Source organism: Balaenoptera musculus, chromosome 16 (assembly GCF_009873245.2).
Source record: "Balaenoptera musculus isolate JJ_BM4_2016_0621 chromosome 16, mBalMus1.pri.v3, whole genome shotgun sequence".
Taxonomy (NCBI): domain Eukaryota; kingdom Metazoa; phylum Chordata; class Mammalia; order Artiodactyla; family Balaenopteridae; genus Balaenoptera; species Balaenoptera musculus.
This window is the reverse complement of record NC_045800.1, coordinates 24,183,669-24,205,906: the sequence shown is the minus strand read 5'-3', so window position 1 is coordinate 24,205,906 and position 22,238 is coordinate 24,183,669. Positions and strand designations below refer to the sequence as shown.

Sequence of the window (22,238 nt, the reverse complement as noted above, 5' to 3'; positions counted from 1 at the left end):
CAAATAGAAAGAATCACTCGCATCCCCGTATAAAATTCCTCAATCCAAACACCCATTCCCATGCCTTCTACCTTTTCAGGGACCTGGCTTTATTGCTTATCCTTCTGTCCCCTCTGTCTTTAGCTTATTCATCCCTCTTTCCGACTTTCCATCAGTGTTTAAATATTTTAAAATATCTACCATCCTTAAATTAAAACAAAACAACAAAGCTTTCTTTGAACCCCATACTCCTCTCTAGAAATGACCCATCTTTCATTCACGACCAAATTTCTTGAGCGCACTCTACCTTCATTATCCCATTTTCTCATTTCCTTCTCTCTTTAACCCACTTGAGACTGACTTCCGCCTCTGCCACTTCCTTGAAATTACCAAATTTGCCAAGTTCATCAAAGATATCTTCGAATGGTATCTCGACAACACCACTCAGTAATGATATTAGTGGACTCGTCTGCAGCTTTGGAATCTCCTGACTGCTCCTTCCTCCTTGAAGCAGCCTCTCTCCTTTGCTTCTTTGATAATTTGCAGGCCAGCTCCTCTCCCTACCTCTTCAGTCTCTTCTTCTTCCTCTTCTACAGAGGTACCTCTTCCTCTGCCCACCTTTTAAGTATTTTCTCTGAGAATTTAAAATATTTTCTCAGAGCCCTCACTGGATTCCTCTTCTCTGCTCACGTCCTGCCCTCTCGCTGATCAATCCCTCCTGTCTGTTCCTACAGCAGAACATCAATTACAAACCAGATGCTGATGATTCCCCAGTGTCTCCTGCTGAGACAGAGTGACTCCTGGGAGGGGCTCTGTATTTACAGGATGCCCATCAATCCTTTCAGCATGGCGACGTCTTCACTCTATTCAAAGCTTTGCTGTGTCTATGTCTAATAAATGATTCCTGTTTGCTCCTTCCCAAGAGATCTGCTGAGGCTCCATGGAAGTTATAATGCTTGTTGCTTACTAGGCCAAAATAGCAGGGAGTGTTTCCCCTTAATCTCAGAGAATTGTTCTGTAATTAGCTACGTATTGGAACCTAAGTTATTTGCCTTTCTGGTAGTACATGGATGGGTATGTCCGGTTTAGGGTTGTCAGTTTTTTGTTTTTTTGTTTTTTCTCATTTTGTGTATCACCTCTGAGTAATTAGTAATAGCTGCATAGAAGACTGTGTTATCGTGGTTCAGTAGGAAAGACTGCTTTTGTTAATTAAGTGTCTCCATGGGCATGGTGGGCAGTAGTGGCATGTCTGCTGTGCAGTGCATCTTACAGGAAGAGTGGCACTCATAGTGTTTCATTATCCAGGGGCCTCATATTGTTAGATGCAGCCTGGGCGTTCTGGTCTGGAAGGTGGGTATGCTTTCCAGGGACCACAGACGTTTCTGTATTCAGCTCAAAGGCATGAGATCAGGCACACAACTTTCAAATCTCTTCCGCTGTTTGGAAACCTGCAAGTTCCTATTTCCAAAGCAGTGATTCTTCATATTATTTCCACCTAGCCACTCCATCAATTTTTGCCCACCAATCAGCAAATTGGAAGAATTGTTGTCTTTGTTGGGAAAGGACCTCACATTTATTTAGTGTCAAATTTATATCCGGCATGTGTGCATTTTACTATTTTTTTAATTCTACTTTATCTTCCTAGGATCTCAGTGTGGTACACAGCATGATCTTTATTTTGCAAAGGGGGAAACTGAATTTCAGGAAATTTTAGAGAATCACCCTTTGTTGTGTAGCTCAATAAATGTCAGCATGAGGACGATCTGACCTCAGGGCTGCCTGGGTTCATGAAGGATGAGAAAAGAGGACAGTGATCCATTTCTCATTCATTTCCCCAAGATGAAGATCTTCACATCAACACTGAATAGCTGGTGTTCCCAGAACTTTTCCAGATGGCTGTAAAAGTGAAATAGGCAGATGCTCTCCGTCTTGGTAGATAGTCGGGGCAAGAAAGCCTCATTCCACTCCTTGCTCAGTGAACTGTTTGTCAGGATCTGTTTCCGTTTTGTTTCAGATCAGAAACTTTCTGAGTCATTAACCAAAGAGAGGCTTAAAGGAATTCAGTAGAATGTGATCATGCCCGCACCTCTGAGGGTTGTCCCTCAGATGCACTTAGAGGATTATTCAAACACTCATCGCTAAGGTGCCAAGAGGGGTGAGTGGCAGCATGGCTGAGCATCGTTACCGTCCCCAGCTCCACTCTTCTCGAGTCTTCTGCACTTGCCTTGCACCTCTCAGTGCTTAATCCACTTTCCATGATGTATTTCGGGGCATGGCATCTCTTGTGTCCCACTCCCGGATGCAGAAGGGCTGTTGCATCACGACCCGATCAGGTCTCCCTGTTATCATTCTCTTCCAAGTTCCAGCAAGTCCCCAACACCCACTGTGCTAAGCGCAGCTCCCAGGAGGATCCCTTTTCTGGAGCCTTCTATTAAAGATAATTGTATTGTAAAAACAACAGTGCTGATAATGAAGGCAGTTGGGCTGTTGACTGAGGAGCAGACTATTAAGTCCAGTTCTCTCCCCATTACCATTCTAACTAGAATATACATTTCAGAGGTTCAGCTTTTAAAAATTTTACTCGCTCTTCCTTTAACTGCATCACTAGCTAATGGACTAAACAGACATTTTGGATTTCTGCAAGAAGCTTTTGAGACTAGGATTCTGAAAGCCCTCGTGGTCAGCCAGAATAAGGTCTTCCTGGACTTTAATAAGTGGCAGAGCCAGTGGCTAATCAATCAACTTGATTTGATTGAACACCTACTATATACCCTGGGCTGTCTGAGACAGAATGGTTGATTGGTTGATTCATTCATTCAACAATCATTTATTGAGCACTTAATACGCTCCTATTACTGTTCTTAATGAAAGGGATATAATGGTAGACAATACTGACAAAGTGGCTGTCCTCATTTTCTGTTCAGTTTAGATGTAGAGGTAGGACTGGATGACCTGACAAGTCTCCATGAGTGAAGCTCAAAGCACCTAAGGTATGCTAGGCTCCTTTCCAGAGTGAGGGAGACCCATGAGGTATGATGTGATCAGGGACGTTTCCTGGAGAAGGCAGGGCTCAAGCCAGTTCCCAAAGAAGGGAATTAACTTGAGGAGTCCAACATCAGGACCAGCCAGTGCTCCAAAGAAGAGAGACCTCTAATGGCAGGAGACAGTGTCCATGGTAATGGAGTAGGCAGGTGGGGGAGGGGGTAGCAAGTATTCCTACCTTTAAGCCTGGTATCACCGTAACTCACTCTGTGACCTTGGGCAACTAACTTTCCTCCCTGGAACTCAGTTTTCTTATCACGAAAGGAAAGGATGGCATCCAAGTAGAGCTTTCAAACTCTTTGTTGTTGTTACTGCTCTTAACAGTGGGAACCACTTTTCAGACAGCATTGTTCAAGGAATTCCAATATGTAAAACAGACGCAGGTGGAATGGATCTAGTTTAAGAAGGGTGAGGGACTGGATCAGCTCCCCCACCCACCCAGCCTCCTCTTCACCTTTTTATGGACACTCTCAAAGCATTGCTGTAGAATTCTAGAATAGAATCCAGTTTGGAAGGCAGTGGGCTTTATGACTCCAGAAATTCCCTTCTCATGCTAAAATTCCATAAGTCTGCTCACTCTGTGGGGCAGTCCATTGAGTCAGACATGTAGAGGGGACTGTTATTTGGAAGTATTTCCCGACTCATTTCTCCAATGTCAGAATTAAAAAAAAAAAAAAAAAAAGATATTTGGAATGTAGCTAATTGCTCAGGAGAGTTGCTGAATCATTCTTCCCTTATTTCCTTTCACATCCATGTACTGAGGGCTCAATATGGAGATAATGCAATAGATCAAAAATTAAAAAGCAAAAACTAAAAGTTCCTGCCATGGGAGGGTTTATAGTCTAGTGAGAGAGAGAGAGAGATAATACATAAGCTAAGCAATAAAGAAGAAAAATAATTGCATACTGTGAGAAATCTATGCAGAAATAAGCATAACTGAAAGAGCCAATAATAGCAAGGAGGGGACTTCATTCATTCATTGATTCCATCAGTCCCTCAAGTTTTTCTGGAGTTACTACTATTCACAAAGCATAGGGCCCCACTTTGGAGATTTTATAGTGAACCCAAGACAGACCCAGTCCTCTTCTCATGGGAACTTATGATTTAGATGGATTCTCATCTCTGATAGTTATTGGGAGACAAAAATAAAATAATATAAAAGCATAAATTAAGATAAAATTGTGTGTGTGTGTGTGTGTGTGTGTGTGTGTGTGTGTGTGTGTGTATAATATACCCAGATTTTGCTTTTGAGCCTGGGACATGTGAAGTATTTTCATGACAGGCAGATTCACGCACCCTCTTCCTAAACTGGGAGTCAGAAGGTCTGAACAGAAATCAATTCCTGCAATTTGTTTTTAACTTCTTTCTCCTTAGCCAGGATTGATTTTTGTCTTTGTGATCAATGGCAAAGAGAATAGCTCCATGGACCGAGCAGCTGTTCAAATGCTTGGTCTGGTTAGCCCCACATCCAACAAACAGAACTTTAGAAGCTGATTATGAAAGGAATAGGATGAAGATGCCTAAGGGATGGGCCTGATTACCCCCCGCCTTCCTGGTGAAAAAATGCCTGCAGGTGTGGGATAAGGCAGAGGGACACCCTGCCGTCCCCAGTGGGTAGAACAGAGCATGGTGACGCTGGAAAGGAGGGAAGCATTGGGATTAGCTTCCTGTTTGCCAACCTGACTCTCTCCTTCCCTGACTCCCTTCCCTTTAAGCTCTTTCTTTTTCTTCCTCCTCCTATTTCATCCTTCCTACATTCAGAACTGCAAGCAAAACATCTGTTGCAAAAAAAAAAAGAAAGAAATTGATTGGTTCTTCTCTCTCTATGTTTCTTGGACTTTAAAATTGTCTGATTCTTTAATCGCCATTCTCTCCTCCTCCTCCCTTGTTTTCTTCTAATCCAGATTGTGTGTAATGGGAGCATGAAATTAGACACTTCCCCTGTCTCCCTCTAGCCTTGGAAATCCTCGAGGCCGGGCAAGATCGCTTCCACTTTCTCCTCTGAAAAATGTTTTCGGAAGGAATGCACACCTTGTGATAGCATGTGGTGGTGATCCCACTGAATGCAATTACGGTGGAGAGGGGGCCATACCCAAGGCCTTCTGTCTGGTTCTCCAGAATAAATGCTTGCCGTTTTACTGCCTGCCCCAGGTGGCGACCGCTTCCAGATTGCAGTATGGAGAAATCATCCAAGGGCTCTTAATACGACTGTGTTAATTATTTCAGGGCGCTGTGTAACTGCTTCTTAGGTGTTCTTTGTATATGTGGGAGGGAAGGCGTAGAAGTAGTGGCTTTCTTACTTCCTCTGAAATATCTGATATGAGTCCTTATGAAGTGGATTGAACATACCTCTTCTGTGTAAGAAACAGAAGTTTCTCAGCATTTTCTTGGTTAAAGAGTTGTTCTCAGCCTTCCTCCACAATTTTCACCGCCTAGCTAATCTTCTGTTTTATTGAATAATCTGTAGTTCTTGGAGAATCAGTTATACATAAAGAATCAGCTGACATTTGTTGAGTGGCTAGTATGAGCTAGGCATATTATTAATGCATTTAATTGTTATGACAGCCTATGAGGTAAGTCCAACTCTTACCACCATTTCACAGAAGAGGCACAGAGCGGTGAAGTCATTTTCCAAAGATCACACAGCCAGTAAAGAGTGGAGGAGAAATTTGACCTAGGCTGAGAAAGCGTCATGACTTAAACTTTCTTATTTGCCTGAGTCAAACTGGGTCAAGAATTGTATAAGGGGCAGTGAGTGGAAAGCTTAACACAAAGTTAAGTGCTTACAACATGTTTGTGGAGTCATTGAATGACCACAAAAAAAACTGGCCGCATAGAATCTTAGGAGACGGGAGTTGAAGAAGACATTCACGCTGAGGAGACTAGGACCCAGCAAGTGAAGGGATGAGGAACACAGGGATGTGACATTTTTGAGTCCCTACTTTGTGTCAGGTGCACGTTGGGCCTTATGATATGAGGATGCTTATCAGTTTTTAGATGAAACTGAGGTGTAGGAGCAGTTAAGTGCTTTTCCTACAGAGTCGTAATTGCCAGTAGGGGTGGGCGGGGGTTGGGATCCATGTCTGGGTTTCTGTTCTGATGTTCTTTTTTTTTTTTTTTTTTTTAAACATCTTTATTGAAGTATAATTGCCTTACAATGGTGTGTTAGCTTCTGCTTTATAACAAAGTGAATCAGTTATACATATACAATATGTTCCCATTTCTCTTCCCTCTTGCATCTCCCTCCCTCCCACCCTCCCCATCCCACCCCTCTAGGTGGTCACAAAGCACCGAGCTGATCTTCCTGTGCTATGCGGCTGCTTCCCACTAGCTATCTATTTTACATTTGGTAGTGTATATATGTCCATGACACTCTCTCACCCTGTCACATCTCACCCCACACCCTCCCCATATCCTCAAGTCCATTCTCTAGTAGGTCTGTGTCTTTATTCCCGTCTTGCCACTAGGTTCTTCATGGCCTTTTTTTTTTTTTTTCCTTAGATTCCGTATATATGTGTTAGCATACTGTATTTGTTTTTCTCTTTCTGACTTACTTCACTCTGTATGACAGACTCTAACTCCATCCACCTCATTACAAATACCTCCATTTCATTTCTTTTTATGGCTGAGTAATATTCCATTGTATATATGTGCCACATCTTCTTTGTCCATTCATCTGTCGATGGACATTTAGGTTGCTTCCAGGTCCTGGCTATTGTAAATAGAGCTGCAATGAACATTGTGGTACATGACACTTTTTGACCTATGGTTTTCTCAGGGTATATGCCCAGTAGTGGGATTGCTGGGTCGTATGGTAGTTCTATTTGTAGTTTTTTAAGGAACCTCCATACTGTTCTCCATAGTGGCTGTATCAATTTACATTCCCACCAACAGTGCAAGAGTGTTCCCTTTCCTCCACACCCTCTCCAGCATTTATTGTTTCTAGATTTTTTGATGATGGCCATTCTGACCGGTGTGAGATGATATCTCATTGTAGTTTTGATTTGCATTTCTCTAATGATTAATGATGTTGAGCATTCTTTCATGTGTCTGTAGGCCATCTGTATATAAAGGATTAATCTCCAAGATTTACTAGCAGCTCATGCAGCTCAATAACAAAAAAACTAACAACCCAATCCAAAAATGGGCAGAAGACCTAAATAGACATTTCTCCAAAGATGATGTTCTTTTTAAATTTTCACAACAAAGAACTAAGTCAGTAACCCTAAAAGGTACAGAAAGATAAAATCCCTCATAACCCAGCTGTAGCTCTTGGATGTTTTCTTGAAGTAAAACCACGTTCCTGATGTGAACCACCTCTGCAGAGATAAACAAATAAAATTTTAATAAGATTATTGAGCAGTATAGTATTGCATTTTTATTGCAAATGTCAAGTGAAAATGAAGCATAGTGTCTATGTCAGATACTGAATGGCAAAGACTCTTAATAAAACCTACACACGCCCACTATTTCTTGCCCTTCCCCCAAAGTGCCTCTTCTGGAACCAAGCAACGCCCAGTGATCCACTCGCTTGGATCTCCCATCGTGCTACCTTTCCATCTCTGCTGGTGATCTTTTTCTTCTTTCAAGCTCCATCCCCACCTTTTCTCTCCACGTCTCCCTTTGGTGTGTAGGACAGTTCAGCCGTTACCTGGTTTCTCCAGTCTTCCATCCTCAAATCCATCATCCCATTCGGCAAAGAGGATGTCCTTCAGTATGGGAATCCCCTCTCCTCCTAAGGCAGTGGGAGTGTAAATAACACCTGTTTATACACTACTTATTACCACGTGTGTGTGCAGTTATGTGAGTGTGTGTGTGGAGCTAGGCAAACATGAGCTGAAACCCCAGTCCAACCCTTTGCCTTCTGTGTCACTCTGGCATCTCTGTGTCTCAGTCGTCTCATCTATAAAATGAGGTAGGATGAGTGTGGACTTCACAGTGCCAAGCACTGATTTTATTGTAGTCTAGAAAGATCATAAGTTGTGTAAACTATTGTGGTTCTGGGGTGGGGCGTTTCTCTGTTTTATGGCTCTTAGCCTTTGCCCTGCTCAGAGTACCATAGCATTGGCATTCATTTTGTATTGTCATTTATACATCTTACATGTTTGGCTTGTTTTTACAAGGAAATGGTGAACTCCATGAGGTCACAGCCCCATGACTCCTGTGATACCTACCTGACACAGCCTGGGCACAAAAGTGCTGAATAAGTATTTGCTGATGGATTGATATATGTAACACATAGTAGAATTGGGGCCAGACATCTCTCATCCCTAATGAGATGTCTAAACATGATTAATGTTCAAGGGACGATGTGAATTCGGCCAGACCTTTAATTAATATGTGGATTCGGCAGTGGGTAGGGAAGAACATCTTGTAATGTGCTTCTTTGTTTCCCACAGGAAAGCATGACCTGGTTTTCCATGTTGTGGTGTTGCCAACCACTCAAAGGAGTATTTGATGTAAAATCACGACCCACTTGTAAAAATCCATGCAATTATCTCCACTTTGTGTTTTTCTGATCTTGACTTAGTGAACATAGACCGAAGCAGTCTGGCGATGTGAAAAGAGCCTTGGGCTTCAAGTCAGAAGTTCTGAGGTTGGCTTTGAGCCTTACCTTTTAGGAGCAAGGTGACATAATGTGGCCTGTCTGGGCCTCCGGCCCCTGAATCCTAACATGGGGATGTAATTAGACCTCCTTTGCATGCTTGTGCTCCAACCCAATGAGATTCAGTCCAATAATGAAAACCAATGGCATGAAGTAGAATACAAATATGAGTTATGACGTGGGTGCCAGGTACTAAGAGATGGTTAAATGGGAACAGGACACATTGTCTACCCTCGAAGATAATACAGTACAAGAGACCTAAGATGTACCCTCTTCCAGTAATTCAGGACAGCAGCTGATAAGTGCAACAGGAGAGCTACAAACAAAGGGCCCTGAGAATCAGAGGATGAAAAGCTGAATTCCAGCTGGGAAATTGGGATGGGGGAGGACTCTTTAAGGAGGTAGCTTTTGATGTAAGCCGGTGTGAAATTCGTTAATGCTGGGATTTGTGTCAGGATGAATCCCTCCAGGTAACTGGTCTTAAACTAGCTATTCTTTGAAAAGGCTCTGCAGTAGACACTTTAGACTTTTTCAGGGTTGCAAAGTGTAGTGGACATTGTCAAAATTTAAAGACCCAAGTTCAAATCCAGGCTCTGCTACTTTGGAGCTGAGTGACCTTATCCATGTCAATGAACTCATCAGTAAAGTGGGGCTGCATAGTCTCTCTCCTCCAAGGTCATTGTGCATGAGGGCAGACAGTGCATACAAAGTGGTGAGCACAGAGTCTGACTCTCCAACAGTGACACTTCTGCTGGTGGAGGATAGGACAGGCATGACACAGAGAGTACAATGGGGAAGCTCCAAGAAGTAGCAGAGTAGCAGTTGGCATTTTACAAATATTCATGGCTCTCTTGGGGAGGTGGCAGTGTTTTCTGAGAAACGGCTTGACAGATGGTTTAAATCCATCCACTGCTGTCCCAAAATGAGGCATGCAAATCCCATGTTGGCAAAGTTTTCCTGTTACATCTAGCAGCCCAGGTATCTCCAAGTCTGCCTGGAAATCCCGTGTCCCAAAGAAGCATCCCTGCTTCTCTAGAAAATTAATGGCTTTGTTTTCCTTGCCCTTTTAGGATCTTTAAAATATCTTGCACATATCAATAAAGTTAGTCATTCTCAAAGCAGCTATGTGCACCTGCCATTCATCCCATGTGGCTGAAGACACATCTGATCTATAGCTCTGCCCATCCATTTCTTGCTTTTCTTCTCATATTCTGTATTGCCTCTAACGTTTCAGTCTGTAGATAGCTATAGCCCTACAGACTATATATAGCTACTGGCCCAATGGCAAATGTCAGTGCCCCAAACAATCAATAGAGTGGGCATATGTGGATCATCACCTTGATTTCTGTACTTAGGCTGCTATAAAAGCCATAGACTGAGTGGTTTATAAAAGCAGAAGCTTATTTCTCACAGGTTTGGAGGCTGGCAAGTCCAAGATGAAGGCACTGGAAGATTTGGTATCTGGTAAGGGTCCACTTCCTGGTTCATAGACGGCTACCTTGTTGCCATGTCCTTACATGTTAGAAAAAGAGAGAGCTCTCTGGGGTCTCTTTTATAAGAACCCTGGTCTCTCCCAAAAGCCCCACCTCCAAATACCATCATATTGGGGATTACCTTTCAACATACGAATTTTGGGGGGGGACACAAACATTCATTCTACAGCAATTTGTCAGTGAGAATACTTCTAAAATCTTTGGGTTCCTGGGTACATATACAGGTCAATCATAACACCCTACTCATTGTATTTGTAAAACAATTTATAGTTAACACGAAAGCATTTTATTATCTTATTGCATTTACTTTTCTGTAAGAGAAGGATAATTATTATTTGTTCCGTTTTCATATAAAAATAACCTTGGAACTCCAAGAGACTAGTTACCATGCCTAAAATTGCATGTCTGATACATGATCAAGCTGAAACTAGAATCACAGATGTTACAGATACTGAGATCTTTTACCTTTCTTCCTTCTTCTCCTTTCCCACTCTTTAGTTTTTGTTTTCTGAAATTCTGGGATGTTATAGAAAAGACAGAGCCTGGCTTGGGAAGATTTCAGCCAATTAATTGACCTCATAATGTCTACCTGTATAAAGGAAATAGGCTATGTGATATCTCAAAGAGAAAAACTTACATAAGTGTAGGAAGACTATATAAGCTTGACTCCTTGCAATATCTTTTCTAGCCCTTTCTCAGTTCGTCTTTTACAAAACCATATTAAACTCACAGTACACAAGAAACAGGGACATTTGTGAAAGAGGAAGCAGGGCAGGTGTTTTGATGGTAAGTTTTAACATTTGTCTTTAAGGTTTCCACGGGTAGTGTTTCCTTTTTCTGTGAAGCTCTGGCATCCTGATCTAGAACTCAACATAGACTGTCTCTGTTTTAGCTTTTTATCTGTTATTATATTAACTGGGAGTATTCGAACGCTCCCAAATTTTATACTCCAGGATGACAATTCAAATCCATATCAGTTCTTTTTTTATTGCTGCACTTATTATCTTTGCCTTTTTATCCCCCAACAAAACTAGGAGAGGAAAGACAATGAACTTCCATTTTGCAGGGTCAAGTGGGCATCCCAAGAACTTCTTCCCTTCCTTTTAAATCGTAAAAGCTAAAACATGAAGATAAGACTTGCAGCTGCTTAATGGTCAAATCTCTGGCACAAAACACGTTGACTTTGTGGTCTCCATAGGTGGTCTTCTCTACAAAGTCATCCCTGCTGAGGGCAACAAGAAGAATTTCAGTGTTCTATCCCTGGTCGATTCTGACCCAGGTATCCCATGTGGCAACCCTGACACTTCCTGAACAGCCTCCAGTTTACATATAAACTGTTGCCATGGTCAGTCACCCTAAGTCCTCTAAGATATTAGACTGATACAGGCATCTGTGCCTCTAGTTCAGCAGGGACAGGTAATATGCATTGAGTACTTAGGATGTGTCAGGTATAGGGCTAAAACTCTTTACATGCCATGGTAGATTCATTCCTTGTGATAACGTGTTATTAGGTAGCATTAATGTCTCCATTTTCCAGAAGAAAAAATTAGGAAGGCTAAATTACGTGTTCAAGGTCACCAAACCAGCAAATGGCAGAAGCAGGATTCAAACACAAGTCTGGGATCCCAACCAATGTGCTATAATGCTTAAAAATCAGAAGAAGGGTCTTCTTTGAAAATATGTAATTGGAAACTTATCAAGCCCAGCTCCTTTATTATATTTGAAAAAACAGTCTCAGAGAGTCAGGCCTACTGATTCTTCTTGTTTGTGTGGTCTAGATCTAGACATGGTCTTTGTCCCATGCTTTTCTAACTCACCACCTTTTCTCTGCCTTACTAGCATTTCCCATAGGCAGTGAAGGCCCCAAGAAGTCTCTTGGCAGGACTGGTGAAAGTGGCAGTTGATTTGTCAGTATTTTTTGGCCAATAGTGCACTGGCAACCTCAGTACACGTCTTCCCTCCAACACCAGCCCTACAAGCACACGCGTGCGCACACACACACACACACACATCCCTCATACAAAGAGAGAGAGAGCAATATTGGCTTCACATCAACTATCTTATCCCAAATCTATTCTTGGTAAAGCCATTTTGGGGCTATGTTAGGGGCCCAATAAAAAATTTCATGGGCAAATCTGTTTCAAAGAGGTTCAGCCTCAGCAGGAGTGTTGTGTTAAGCATTAGACCCACTCTTTCTAGAAACAGGCAAATAAAACTGCATATTGCATTAATATCCCAGAGCCTCTAGGACATAGAACGAGCAAACACCAGTTTGACAAACACTAAATTCAACATCAAACAGTCTAGCAGAGGAGATGGCTTGCTGATAGGTGTCTTGTTCTAAATGCTGAACACAGGTTTGATTCTGACACATAGTGTAGTGCCTTAGCAGAGCGCTTTCAGAAAATGAACTCAAGATGACAGAGGCGACATAACCTGCCATGGAGGAGCCATCCTGACACTTAAAGCTGCATCCTAATGAGACCCATGGCTATTTATTGACTCTTATGCCCTGGTAGTCAGAAGCCTGTTTCTTTGTTCTTAAAGAAGAAGTATGATCTTTAAAGGAATTATGTAGGTGGAGAGGAAGAGAAAGGCCTAACAACGTCAAGACTTATTTTAAATAATCTGAATAGAATTAATGAGCAAAGAAATTGGAAAAGTTAATTGTGCATCATAACACTCAGCTGTTCCCTCTCATTTTTTAAGGAAGAGGAAACAATGCAAGGGCTACGTGAGAAATAACTAACGTATGCCTATAAAGATGGTCACTTCTCTTGGCTTGGACAGATTCTTCACATCGTACTGGACCCAGCAAGGTCCTCTAGCTGGAAAAGCTTCTAAATGTCACTTCCTATGAGGGCAGCAGCTCTCGTGTAAGCTGAATTTATTTCCATTATAGTCCCTCTTATTCACCAATTTCAATAGCAGCACTATTCACTCCTGTGCAACAATAGAGCATTGATTTCTCAGGGCTGGGAAATTGACATGAACCCTACCAGAGAAAGATCTGCCTTGTTGGTGGGCATCTTATCCGGGAAATTGGGAACTGAATGACCTGGGATCCATTCCCTTCCATAGACAGGTTTGGAAACCGCACATAGTCTGCGGGACCAGCATAAACTTTGCAGTCGGATAAACTTGGGTTCAAATTCCAGCTCCACCATTTACTTGCTGTGTGTCTTTGAGTATGTTGTATAAGTTCCCTATGCCTCAATTTCTCCTCTGACCATAAAACAGAAAGCTGGTACATACAGAAGAATAGTGCTTGGTATTTAATAAATGCTCAAAAAACATTATATTATCAATACTTTTACCTTGTAGGGTACTAATAATAGTTTTAACAATAATAACAGTAATAATTATTGTGGATATTGAATAGTATTGTGGATCTAAAGCACTCATCACATGATAAATATTGGAAAATATTAGTTTCTGCTTCTCTCCTCAGATTACCTATGCCCACTTATGAATTCTAGAGACATTACAAGTTTTCTTCTATCTATGGAAGAAGCAGGCTCAATATGACTCAAGGCCCTCTGGTTCCATTTTGGGGGGCACATTTCTCTCTCTCCTACGGGGCAAGTCATCATCCAGAAGCAAGGAGAAGTGAAAAAAATATAGGATATGTCAGTTTAGACTTGGTTACGGCAGGCATGGGAACAAGTCAGAAGAGACAGATGTGTTTAACGGCCAATGCATTTGTCCAGAGGAATCATTTTCACTGGCCAGGAGCCCAATTAAACCTGTAAAATGGAAATCCAGAAAATCAGATTAACGAGCCAGTCATTAGTCAGGAAGAGGCCCAGCTAATTCTGTGTTTAGCATGACGGATGGTCCCAGAGCAAATAATTGGATGACATCCATCAAATGTAAAATAAAAGGTGTCACTGAAAGGGAAAGTAGTAATAATCTCTGGGATTTACAGCGCCAGCAGATTTGCTTGTAAGGAAGAGAAAAGTTCATCAAAATAGATTAATAGTCGCTAAACTTTATTCCTTCCTTGTGTGATTGCCAGAGAACCACACAAATAATAACGGAGAGGCAGCAAAGGCACTAGGCTGGTATCATTCCAGCACAGGGAGTGCTAAGGGGGAATGCTAGAACTCCTATTTGGAGATAAGTCCCTGTGACCAGCGGGGACTGGGCAGGGATGGAGTTCTTCTCTACAGCCGCCGTGTAGTCACTAAACAATGGAGAAAATCGAATTCAGAGGCTCTCTGGTTAAGCGAATGAATCACAATTCATTGTTCAGTCAGTAAGTATTGACTTCCTGCCCTATGCCTGCCGTTTTGGAGATGTGCTCATTCCTAGTTAAATTTTTAAGCATAGGCTGGAGTTGTACACTGGCTGGGACAATGAAAGGCTGTATGATGTTGGGCAAATTAGTGACCTCTCTCAGCCTCAATGTCCTGACCTGTAGAGCATATATATATATATATATGCTCTACATGTCAGGAATATATATATGTATATGTATATATATGTATATGTATATATATAAATGCAAATGAAGTATGGTTTATAAACTGCTTACTGTAGCATCTTCCACGTAATATGTTTTCTCACTGCATGGTAATTACTATTCCTCTGGTTTTTATTACCTCACTTCTCTTCTAAGAAGACATCATTTTTAAGATGCAGTGTCAATGTCATGGCAGATTCTCTGGGAATATGAAGAAACACAAACGTATACACACAAGTCAATTACAGAGATTTACAAAAATTTTTTTAAAGATGTTGGAATTAAGGAAATGTTACAATTGTTGACACGAGTAAGATGAATAGAGGGTTTGTCTCAGTCACAGGAGGAGGAGAACAGGTTTAGAGCCAATCTTTACTAGGTTCATATTTGTCTTATCTTGGGCAAGTCATTCCATATCTTGTAGACTCTGCAGGGTTGTCAGTGGGATTAGACTAGATAATTTATGTAAGGGAGGTTCTGGAGCATGGTAGATGAACCCAACTGATGACAGTTTTATCATTATTTTTATCATGATGCATCCCCTAATCGCCTGCCGTGAGACCAGCATTACTTAGTAATCAAGAAGTTACACCCTTATAATAAGACATGGAGGGATCATTATAGGTATGTACACCACAGGAGTAAATGTTGAAAGTGCTATAGAAATGGAAATAACGAAATTCAGGAGCTGAGAGGAGGGAGAAGTTATAATGAATTGGTGGCGTCCACAACCCTTCTGTGAACTCCGGGGCCTTACACTGAGGTTTAAAGTATCAGCTGGATTTCTGCAGTACAGAGAGTGGACAGCCAGGACAGAGGCAGAGCTGCGGGAGCCAGCTTGATGTCGCTGGGGGATGCTATGGCATCAGAGGTACTGGGGAACCTCTGGGCTCCTTGGGCTTCGTGCAGCCCTTTAATGTTTTAGATTATTCCATGGTAGTTCTGAAGTGTAATTCCATCTTCATGCTTTATTTAAGCAGAAACTCTGCCAGGTTGTGTGTGTGAGCTTGTGTGTGTGTGTGTGTGTGTGTGTGTGTGTGTGTGTGTGTGTGTGTGAAAAAGAGAGAGAGAGAATCTGTGCTTGCACAGAGCCATACAGGCATGGCTGGGCTGAGTTCCAGAGTCAGGTCAGCGGGACCCTATCAAGGGGACCACTCTGTTCTCCTTTGGCCCTTGGTAAGTTAGAAACCCCAAGGGGCCCTGCCTTGCCCTGTGGTGCTGATAAGAAGCCTGGTGGTGCTGTCATCTTGTGCCCTGCGGAGGTGACCGGGTCTTCGGGGGAAATGCTTCTTTTAATTGCGGACCTCTGGCCAGCATTAGTAACGGGATTCTGACACTGGTCTAATTCACTAAGGGTGAGGTTGGTGAAATTCAGGATGTTCTGTGGAGAGCTGATTTTCAAGCACATGATAGGTGACCAGAGGATATATTTGGGGGTTTAAAAACTTTATCACTGGGTAAAGGGTCTTCTTGGGTGGGGGTGATGCAAATGATTTAGAACTGTGTCAGAGGTGGTGGTCATACAACATTGTGAAGGTTCTAAATGCCACCGAATTGTACACTTTAAAATGGTTAATTTGATGTTATTATGAATTTTGCCTTAATTTTAAAAAGACTTTATTATCACTGTAAACACAAAATTCAGGGCAGTAGCTACATCTCAGAGGGAGGCAGGGGTCAGGACAGGTGAGGAGCACAGAGGCATAGAGGTGCATGTCAGTTGGCACTGAAGTTCTTGTTCTGTGCTGCTCCAGGTGTGGCCCCCAGACCAGCAACATCAGCATCATCTAGAACTTATTAGAAAAGACAATTCTTGGACCTCATCCCAGACTGATTGAATCAGAGGCTCTGTGGGTGGGGCCCAGCAGTCTGAGTTTTAACAAGCTTTCTGGGCGATTCTGATGCATGCTGAAGTTTAAAAACTACTGATCTAGTTCTTGGGTTTGCAGGTACATTTACATGTGTTGGTTTTATAATTAAAAATAAAACCAAATTAAAGAAGCAAATAAATAGGATCATGCCAGGACTAATGGTGACTGTGCTTAGAACCAAGGGTTATATTTTAATCTGATTCTATATAGTTGAGATATATTTAAAAAAGAAAAACAAAAGACTTCTCAGCAACTCATTGGTCTTAATCTGTCAACACCCCACCTCTAAGCCAACACGGAACAATATAGATTCAGAACAGATGTCTTATAAAAAAAAAAAGTCTTGGAATACAAGAAAAGAATGATTCTCATTAGAAAATAGAGATGTAAGGATAGCAGTGACCATCAGGGGGAAACCAGTCTCTCCTCTTGGTTCACAGCCTAAGACTTTGCACCAAGTTTTTTCCAAGGTTCTGCCTTCACGCTGACTTGAACATCTGTTCTACCTGGCAGCTTGTGGTGCCTGCTTTGTGGGCTTGCACTCTGCGCAGGTCGAGGGAGAGCCACGGGAAATGCCACCTCTTGGAGTGAGGAGCGACAGGTGGCTTTCAGTAGAGATGTTATACCCCTCCTGCTCCCAGCAGCCGCTGTGGATGGGCACTAGGGTTGGACCAGGGTCAGGGGACTGGCCTGTCTTCAGCAGGAGCCTGGGCTTCCAGTGATTGCTTCCTCAGCACAACAGCCTGCTTGCGACTGTCCTCCTGTTATTTCCTCTGAGCCCGCTATGTTGTCTTCTCCTGTGAATATTAATTTCCCCTGAGTTAGGATAATTGGGCCAAGAGCAGCCATCTGCAGAGCTATGCCATGTTGGTGAGACTTTCCAGCAAGCCCAGGCCAGGGGACCATCTCTTGGAGTGGTTTCCAGGTTCCTCCAAGAATCCATCTGTTGCCAAGTGAGGTTTCAGATGTTGACTCCCCCTGCCATGAGCTAGTAGAACTGAGACTCAGACCTAAGATTTCTGACTTTCAAATCCAGAGTTCTTTCTTTGACTTTTGATGCCTTTAATTAACTAGCACATGGAAAGAATCAGTAAATATCTGCTCAATGCGTGGATTTGTAAATTGGAAGGAAAAAAATTGTGCTCAGAGAGGAAGTGAAATTAATTTCAAAGTAATAAGGCTTTGAGCAATAGTAATTGTTCAGATACAAAACAAATTTTCTTTGACAATCATGTCATCGTTGCAGTGGATTAAAAGCTGTTGAAAAAAAAAAGAATATATAGATCATGGGTACAGCAGACATCAGTAGCTTCTCTGTTTTCAGTTGAAAATATTTATTAAGTGTGTATGTATTCAGAGCACCGTGACAGAGTACAGAGCCCCTGCTCTCACAGACATTGCCAGCCACAGGGAAAGACTGTTGGAATCGCTCACTTATTGTCTAAGTGCTGTGTCACAGGAGCAACTCAGGGCACTGTGGGGTTGGAGGATCGAAGCCAACAGGGAGTATTCCCTAAAAGGTTGTCACAAACCTACTGTGGCTGTTGATGGAGAGGCTACTGCTTTCCACCTTGTGCCGTGATCCGTAGCCCCACCTGACCTTTTGTGTTTTCCCCACGATACAGGTAACAACTGGTGGAAGAGCCAGCTACTACGTGTCTTACCGAAGAGAAGCCTTCACTCAGATAAAGCTGCCCAAGTACTCGCTGCCCAAGGTACGCACCTCCTGCTCCCCTGGGTACTGCCAGATAAAGCGGTGGGGAGAGGCTGCCCTGTTGGGCTGCAGAAGGTTTGATCCCTGCCTGGGAGACAGCTGGCATTCAGCCTGACTTACCACTGCGGGGTTTAGCCTCTGCCAGTGTCGCTGAATCTGGGTTCTGTGTTCCCCTCTCAGCAGGGTACACAGGCAAGAGCTTTGATTTCCTATGATTCAAACATCCGATATGATCTTGGGTCATTTCCCAGGACTGGTAATGAAAGGAACACTAGGTTTGCAATCTCTCCTGAGGGCCCCTCCCTTTCGCAAGGGCCTTATTGACAAGTAGAGGGCCAGGCTTAGAATGGTCCAGGCAGAAGCCATAGATAGATAGATAGATAGATAGGTAGATAGATGCGGACAGGTTAGTCTCATGGCTTTCTTGCTTCTCTCTACCTTTTAATGCTAAATATAAATGCACTGCCTGTGTTTCCTCTCCCTTCTGCCACTGTGAGTAATTAAAAAGGAATAATTTACTGTAATATTAATATCAAATCATGGCATTTTAACTCTTGTATTGGAAAATCATAAAACTTACTCTGTGGACCTCATCCCCTGTGAACAATGGCGTCTGGGAGGAGACAGGTCTTAGAACCTCGGTGTGAACGTGGGAGGGCTTTAGTTGCATCACCTATTAAGGCTGCAAAGAAGCAAAGTCTCAGGTTGGACATGTATCAAATGTAATGTTACAAAGGCTTGGATCTCTAAGTTGGTGCTAGGAAACATATCATGAAAGGCGAAATGAGTACAGAGGTAGAAGGGATTATGGGATAAGAAGGTGGATAACCATCTACCCCTGGTTGCTTTTATACATTAACCTATTCATATAAGCATGCATATACCCATTCATTCATTTGTTCCTTCGTTTATTCACCCGTCGATCTATTCTTTCTTCCATTTAAGTTTTTACTCTGTGCCAGGCACTGAACTAAGCTCTGTGATTAGAGTGGTAAATAAGATACAAACGTTCCCTGCCTTAATGGAGCTTGTGTTCTGGTAGAGGAGAGACACTGGACAAGCAACTGTGGGTGTAGGGAGTATTATAGGTACAGAAGTTCAAGGGCCATTGTGACATGGTAGTTGGAGCTCACCAAATATGGGTAGAGAAGACGAGTTTCCTAAAGAAAGTGATGCTTAAGATGATTCAAGACAGATACGGAGTTAACCCTGCAAGCAAGTGTTCGGGAAGCTGGTAGAAAGTACATATACTGGCCCGATTTTAAGAGAGAGTATGGTTCATTTAACAAACTGGAAAACCATATTGAGAGACTGGGTTCCACAGAGAGAGGTGGAGAGGCTGACGAGGTTCGCAGGGACCATGGGAAGTAGCCTCAGGGGCCGTGGGCATTAATTTCTCATTTTCTCTAATGTCTCTGTGATTGGCTTTATAGGCCCATTGTCTAGGACTACGCTTGCAGGATGTACCCATCAGATATTCTAAACCCAAGCAGGAAAGAGGTATCCCTGCCTGCAGAAGATGAGGAAGCGGAAGTTCACGATCATGTTCTTTGTAAAGGAGAATGACCCTTAGCAGTAGCCTGGTGATTTCCATGTATTGGCCCAGGAAAAGAGTTTCAGGAACTTTCCAAACCACATTCTCCATGTAGGGCCTATTTTGCCTCTTGTATGTATGCCTGTTTTATGTATTTTTAAACCTCTCAGAAAAGCAAACAGTTTGCTCCCCTGGACAATGTGCCTGCAGGTGGGGATAAATGAAGCCTGGCATCAATCACAACCCTAGAACACTCCATCAGTGATTAGCAACCCCATGGCAATTTACTGTGGTAGACTACCCTCCGTGCAGCGCCTTTGATAGAACTTCATCCAGAACAGCTTCTCATTGACATGAGGGCTGTTGTGAAGATAGCTGGATGGTTATCGATCCCCTTCATTCGTCGGCGTTGGCCGGGTTTTCATAGCCTGGGCCGAGGAGGTGAGGACAGAGTGGGTGGAGGGAGACTGGTTCTTTCCATTGTTTAAAAATGGAAATGGCTTTTAAGCAAGTTGTTGCCGTTCCACGTTGTGCTGCAGTTGCTGCTGGGCATCTTGCTTAGAAACAGAAACACGGCAGATCTGCCCATCATCACGGCCCTCCCACCTCTACTCCCAGCTGACTGTTCAGAATACACTCCCCTGGGGCACTCCATGGCTTCCGAGTGTTTTGCAGGGAAGGAGATGAAGACCATTAATAAAGAGTGACGTTATTAAGAGCAGCAGCCTTGTGCTGAGTCCTCAGTAACCCAGCCCCTGGGCACTGGGCGGGCGCTGAGTCTCAGGCCGATGGCCGTGTAAAGCACGCACCTGCGGAGGGCTTGGAGACAGATGACAGAAGCCATGGCAGCCTTGGGAAAAGGAGATGGAGCTCAAGAGCAGAAACCCAGGGCTTTCATTCCAGCTCTGTCTGCTGCTCATCTGTGAGCCCAGGTCTTCTCATCTGTAGAATGGGCATCATAACACCATTCCATCTGGCAAAGTTGTAAGGATGCAGCAAATGGCTCGTTGCTGGTAAAGTGTAAAGCGCTGGGCAAGTCTAAGCAGCGATTGTGTTCCAGGGGAAATACTACTGACGCTCTTAACCTGTTGGGCGAGTTCCTCATGGGGTCGTGTCCCAGGCTGCTCTTGCTCTCAGAGTTGCCGGCCTCACTGGACCCCTCTGAGTCTGATAGACCTCCTCTTGCCTCTTAGATTCTGGACTTGTTCTTAACTCGCTACTCTGTCATTTCTGCAAGAGAAAAAATTGTTTCCTGTTGGTTGGTTTGTTTCTGTACGGAACTCAGTTTCGCGGTAACAATGTTGAGCTTTGACTTGAGCCCCAAGCTCCTGGAAACAACAACATTTAAGAAATCCCCCCACCCTTTTGTGTTCCTGGATATGGCTTACTGCAAAGAACCCCCCTTCTCTTAAATGTGCCCCATATTTACCTCTGGCAAGACCAGATTCCTGTTCTTTGTCTCATAAATGATTCGCTGAACTGTTTGTCCCCACTGACCAATCTGGACAAAATGCCTGCTAATTTGACTGGACCAGACTTAAGTCCGGCTTTTCTCCTTACGAGAATCGCTTGACCCTAAGGAAAACCATTTCCTGTTTAACTACTCACCCCACTCCCCGCAGTTCATGCTAGCCTTGCTTTACTTCTCCCAATACAAGTAATTCTTTTCTGCCTTCACTCTGAGGTGCTTGCAGATACTTTGATCAGAGTGTTCTCCCTATTCCCATAGTCTTTTCCAATCAACTCTCTCCTGAGGCTGGGTTTGTTTTTGACAGTAGAATACAGTTAATCCCACTTTGAATAATGAAAGAGAACAGGGGGAAATATGTTTTAGATAATTTATTAAAATGATAATGACAATGATGTTAACCCTTCCTTAATTTCCTTAGGAAAATTGTCCTTAATTTTTACATTTCCCCGAATACTGATTTATCCTTCCTTGCTGTGCCATGGCCTCACTTCTTAAAGAGTTATCTGTAGTTTTAACCTCTTTTCTCACTTTCTATTCACTCTTGAACCTACTGCTAGCTGCCCTCAGCTCTCCCACATCCATCTCTCCACTGTCCCATTAAACATCTGCTAGCCATTGTAACCAATGGCCACCTGCATGCCAAATCCAATTAGACATCTCTACATCTTTATCTTTTGTTTTGTTTTTTTTAAACTCTCTGGAGCATCTGACACTGTTGGGGGAAAAAAATCCACACTTGATACTCTTCCCTTTGGCAGTGTTTTTCTCCTGATTTCCTTTTCTGGATCCCCTTCCCTTGCCATCCTTAAAGTGGCGATGTTCCTAAATTCCCGTTGCATTCATTCTTCATGGTTCCTGAGTGACCTCATCCCTTCTCTTCACACTGATGACTCCTATATCCACAGCCCCAGCAGATATCTCTCCATTAAACTCTGAACTATATCGTTAACTGCCTATTCGAGGTACATTCCCTTAAAGAACCCGTTTAACAACTGAGCTCAGAGTCTCTACCTTTTGACCCTTATATCCCCTCCTTTTATTTACTTACTCCATTTATTTACGTA

The 22,238-nt window shown here is 42.9% G+C and overlaps 1 protein-coding gene across 1 annotated transcript in view; it reads left to right on the top strand.

Moving 5' to 3' along the window:
* The window catches only part of SORCS3 (sortilin related VPS10 domain containing receptor 3), a 588,465-nt gene that overhangs the window by 458,993 nt on the left and 107,234 nt on the right, over nucleotides 1-22,238 (top strand). Inside the window, exon 8 of the mRNA XM_036828794.1 lies at nucleotides 18,081-18,170. Within this exon, the coding sequence (XP_036684689.1) occupies nucleotides 18,081-18,170 (90 nt within the window). The remainder of the gene's footprint in view (nucleotides 1-18,080; nucleotides 18,171-22,238) is intronic.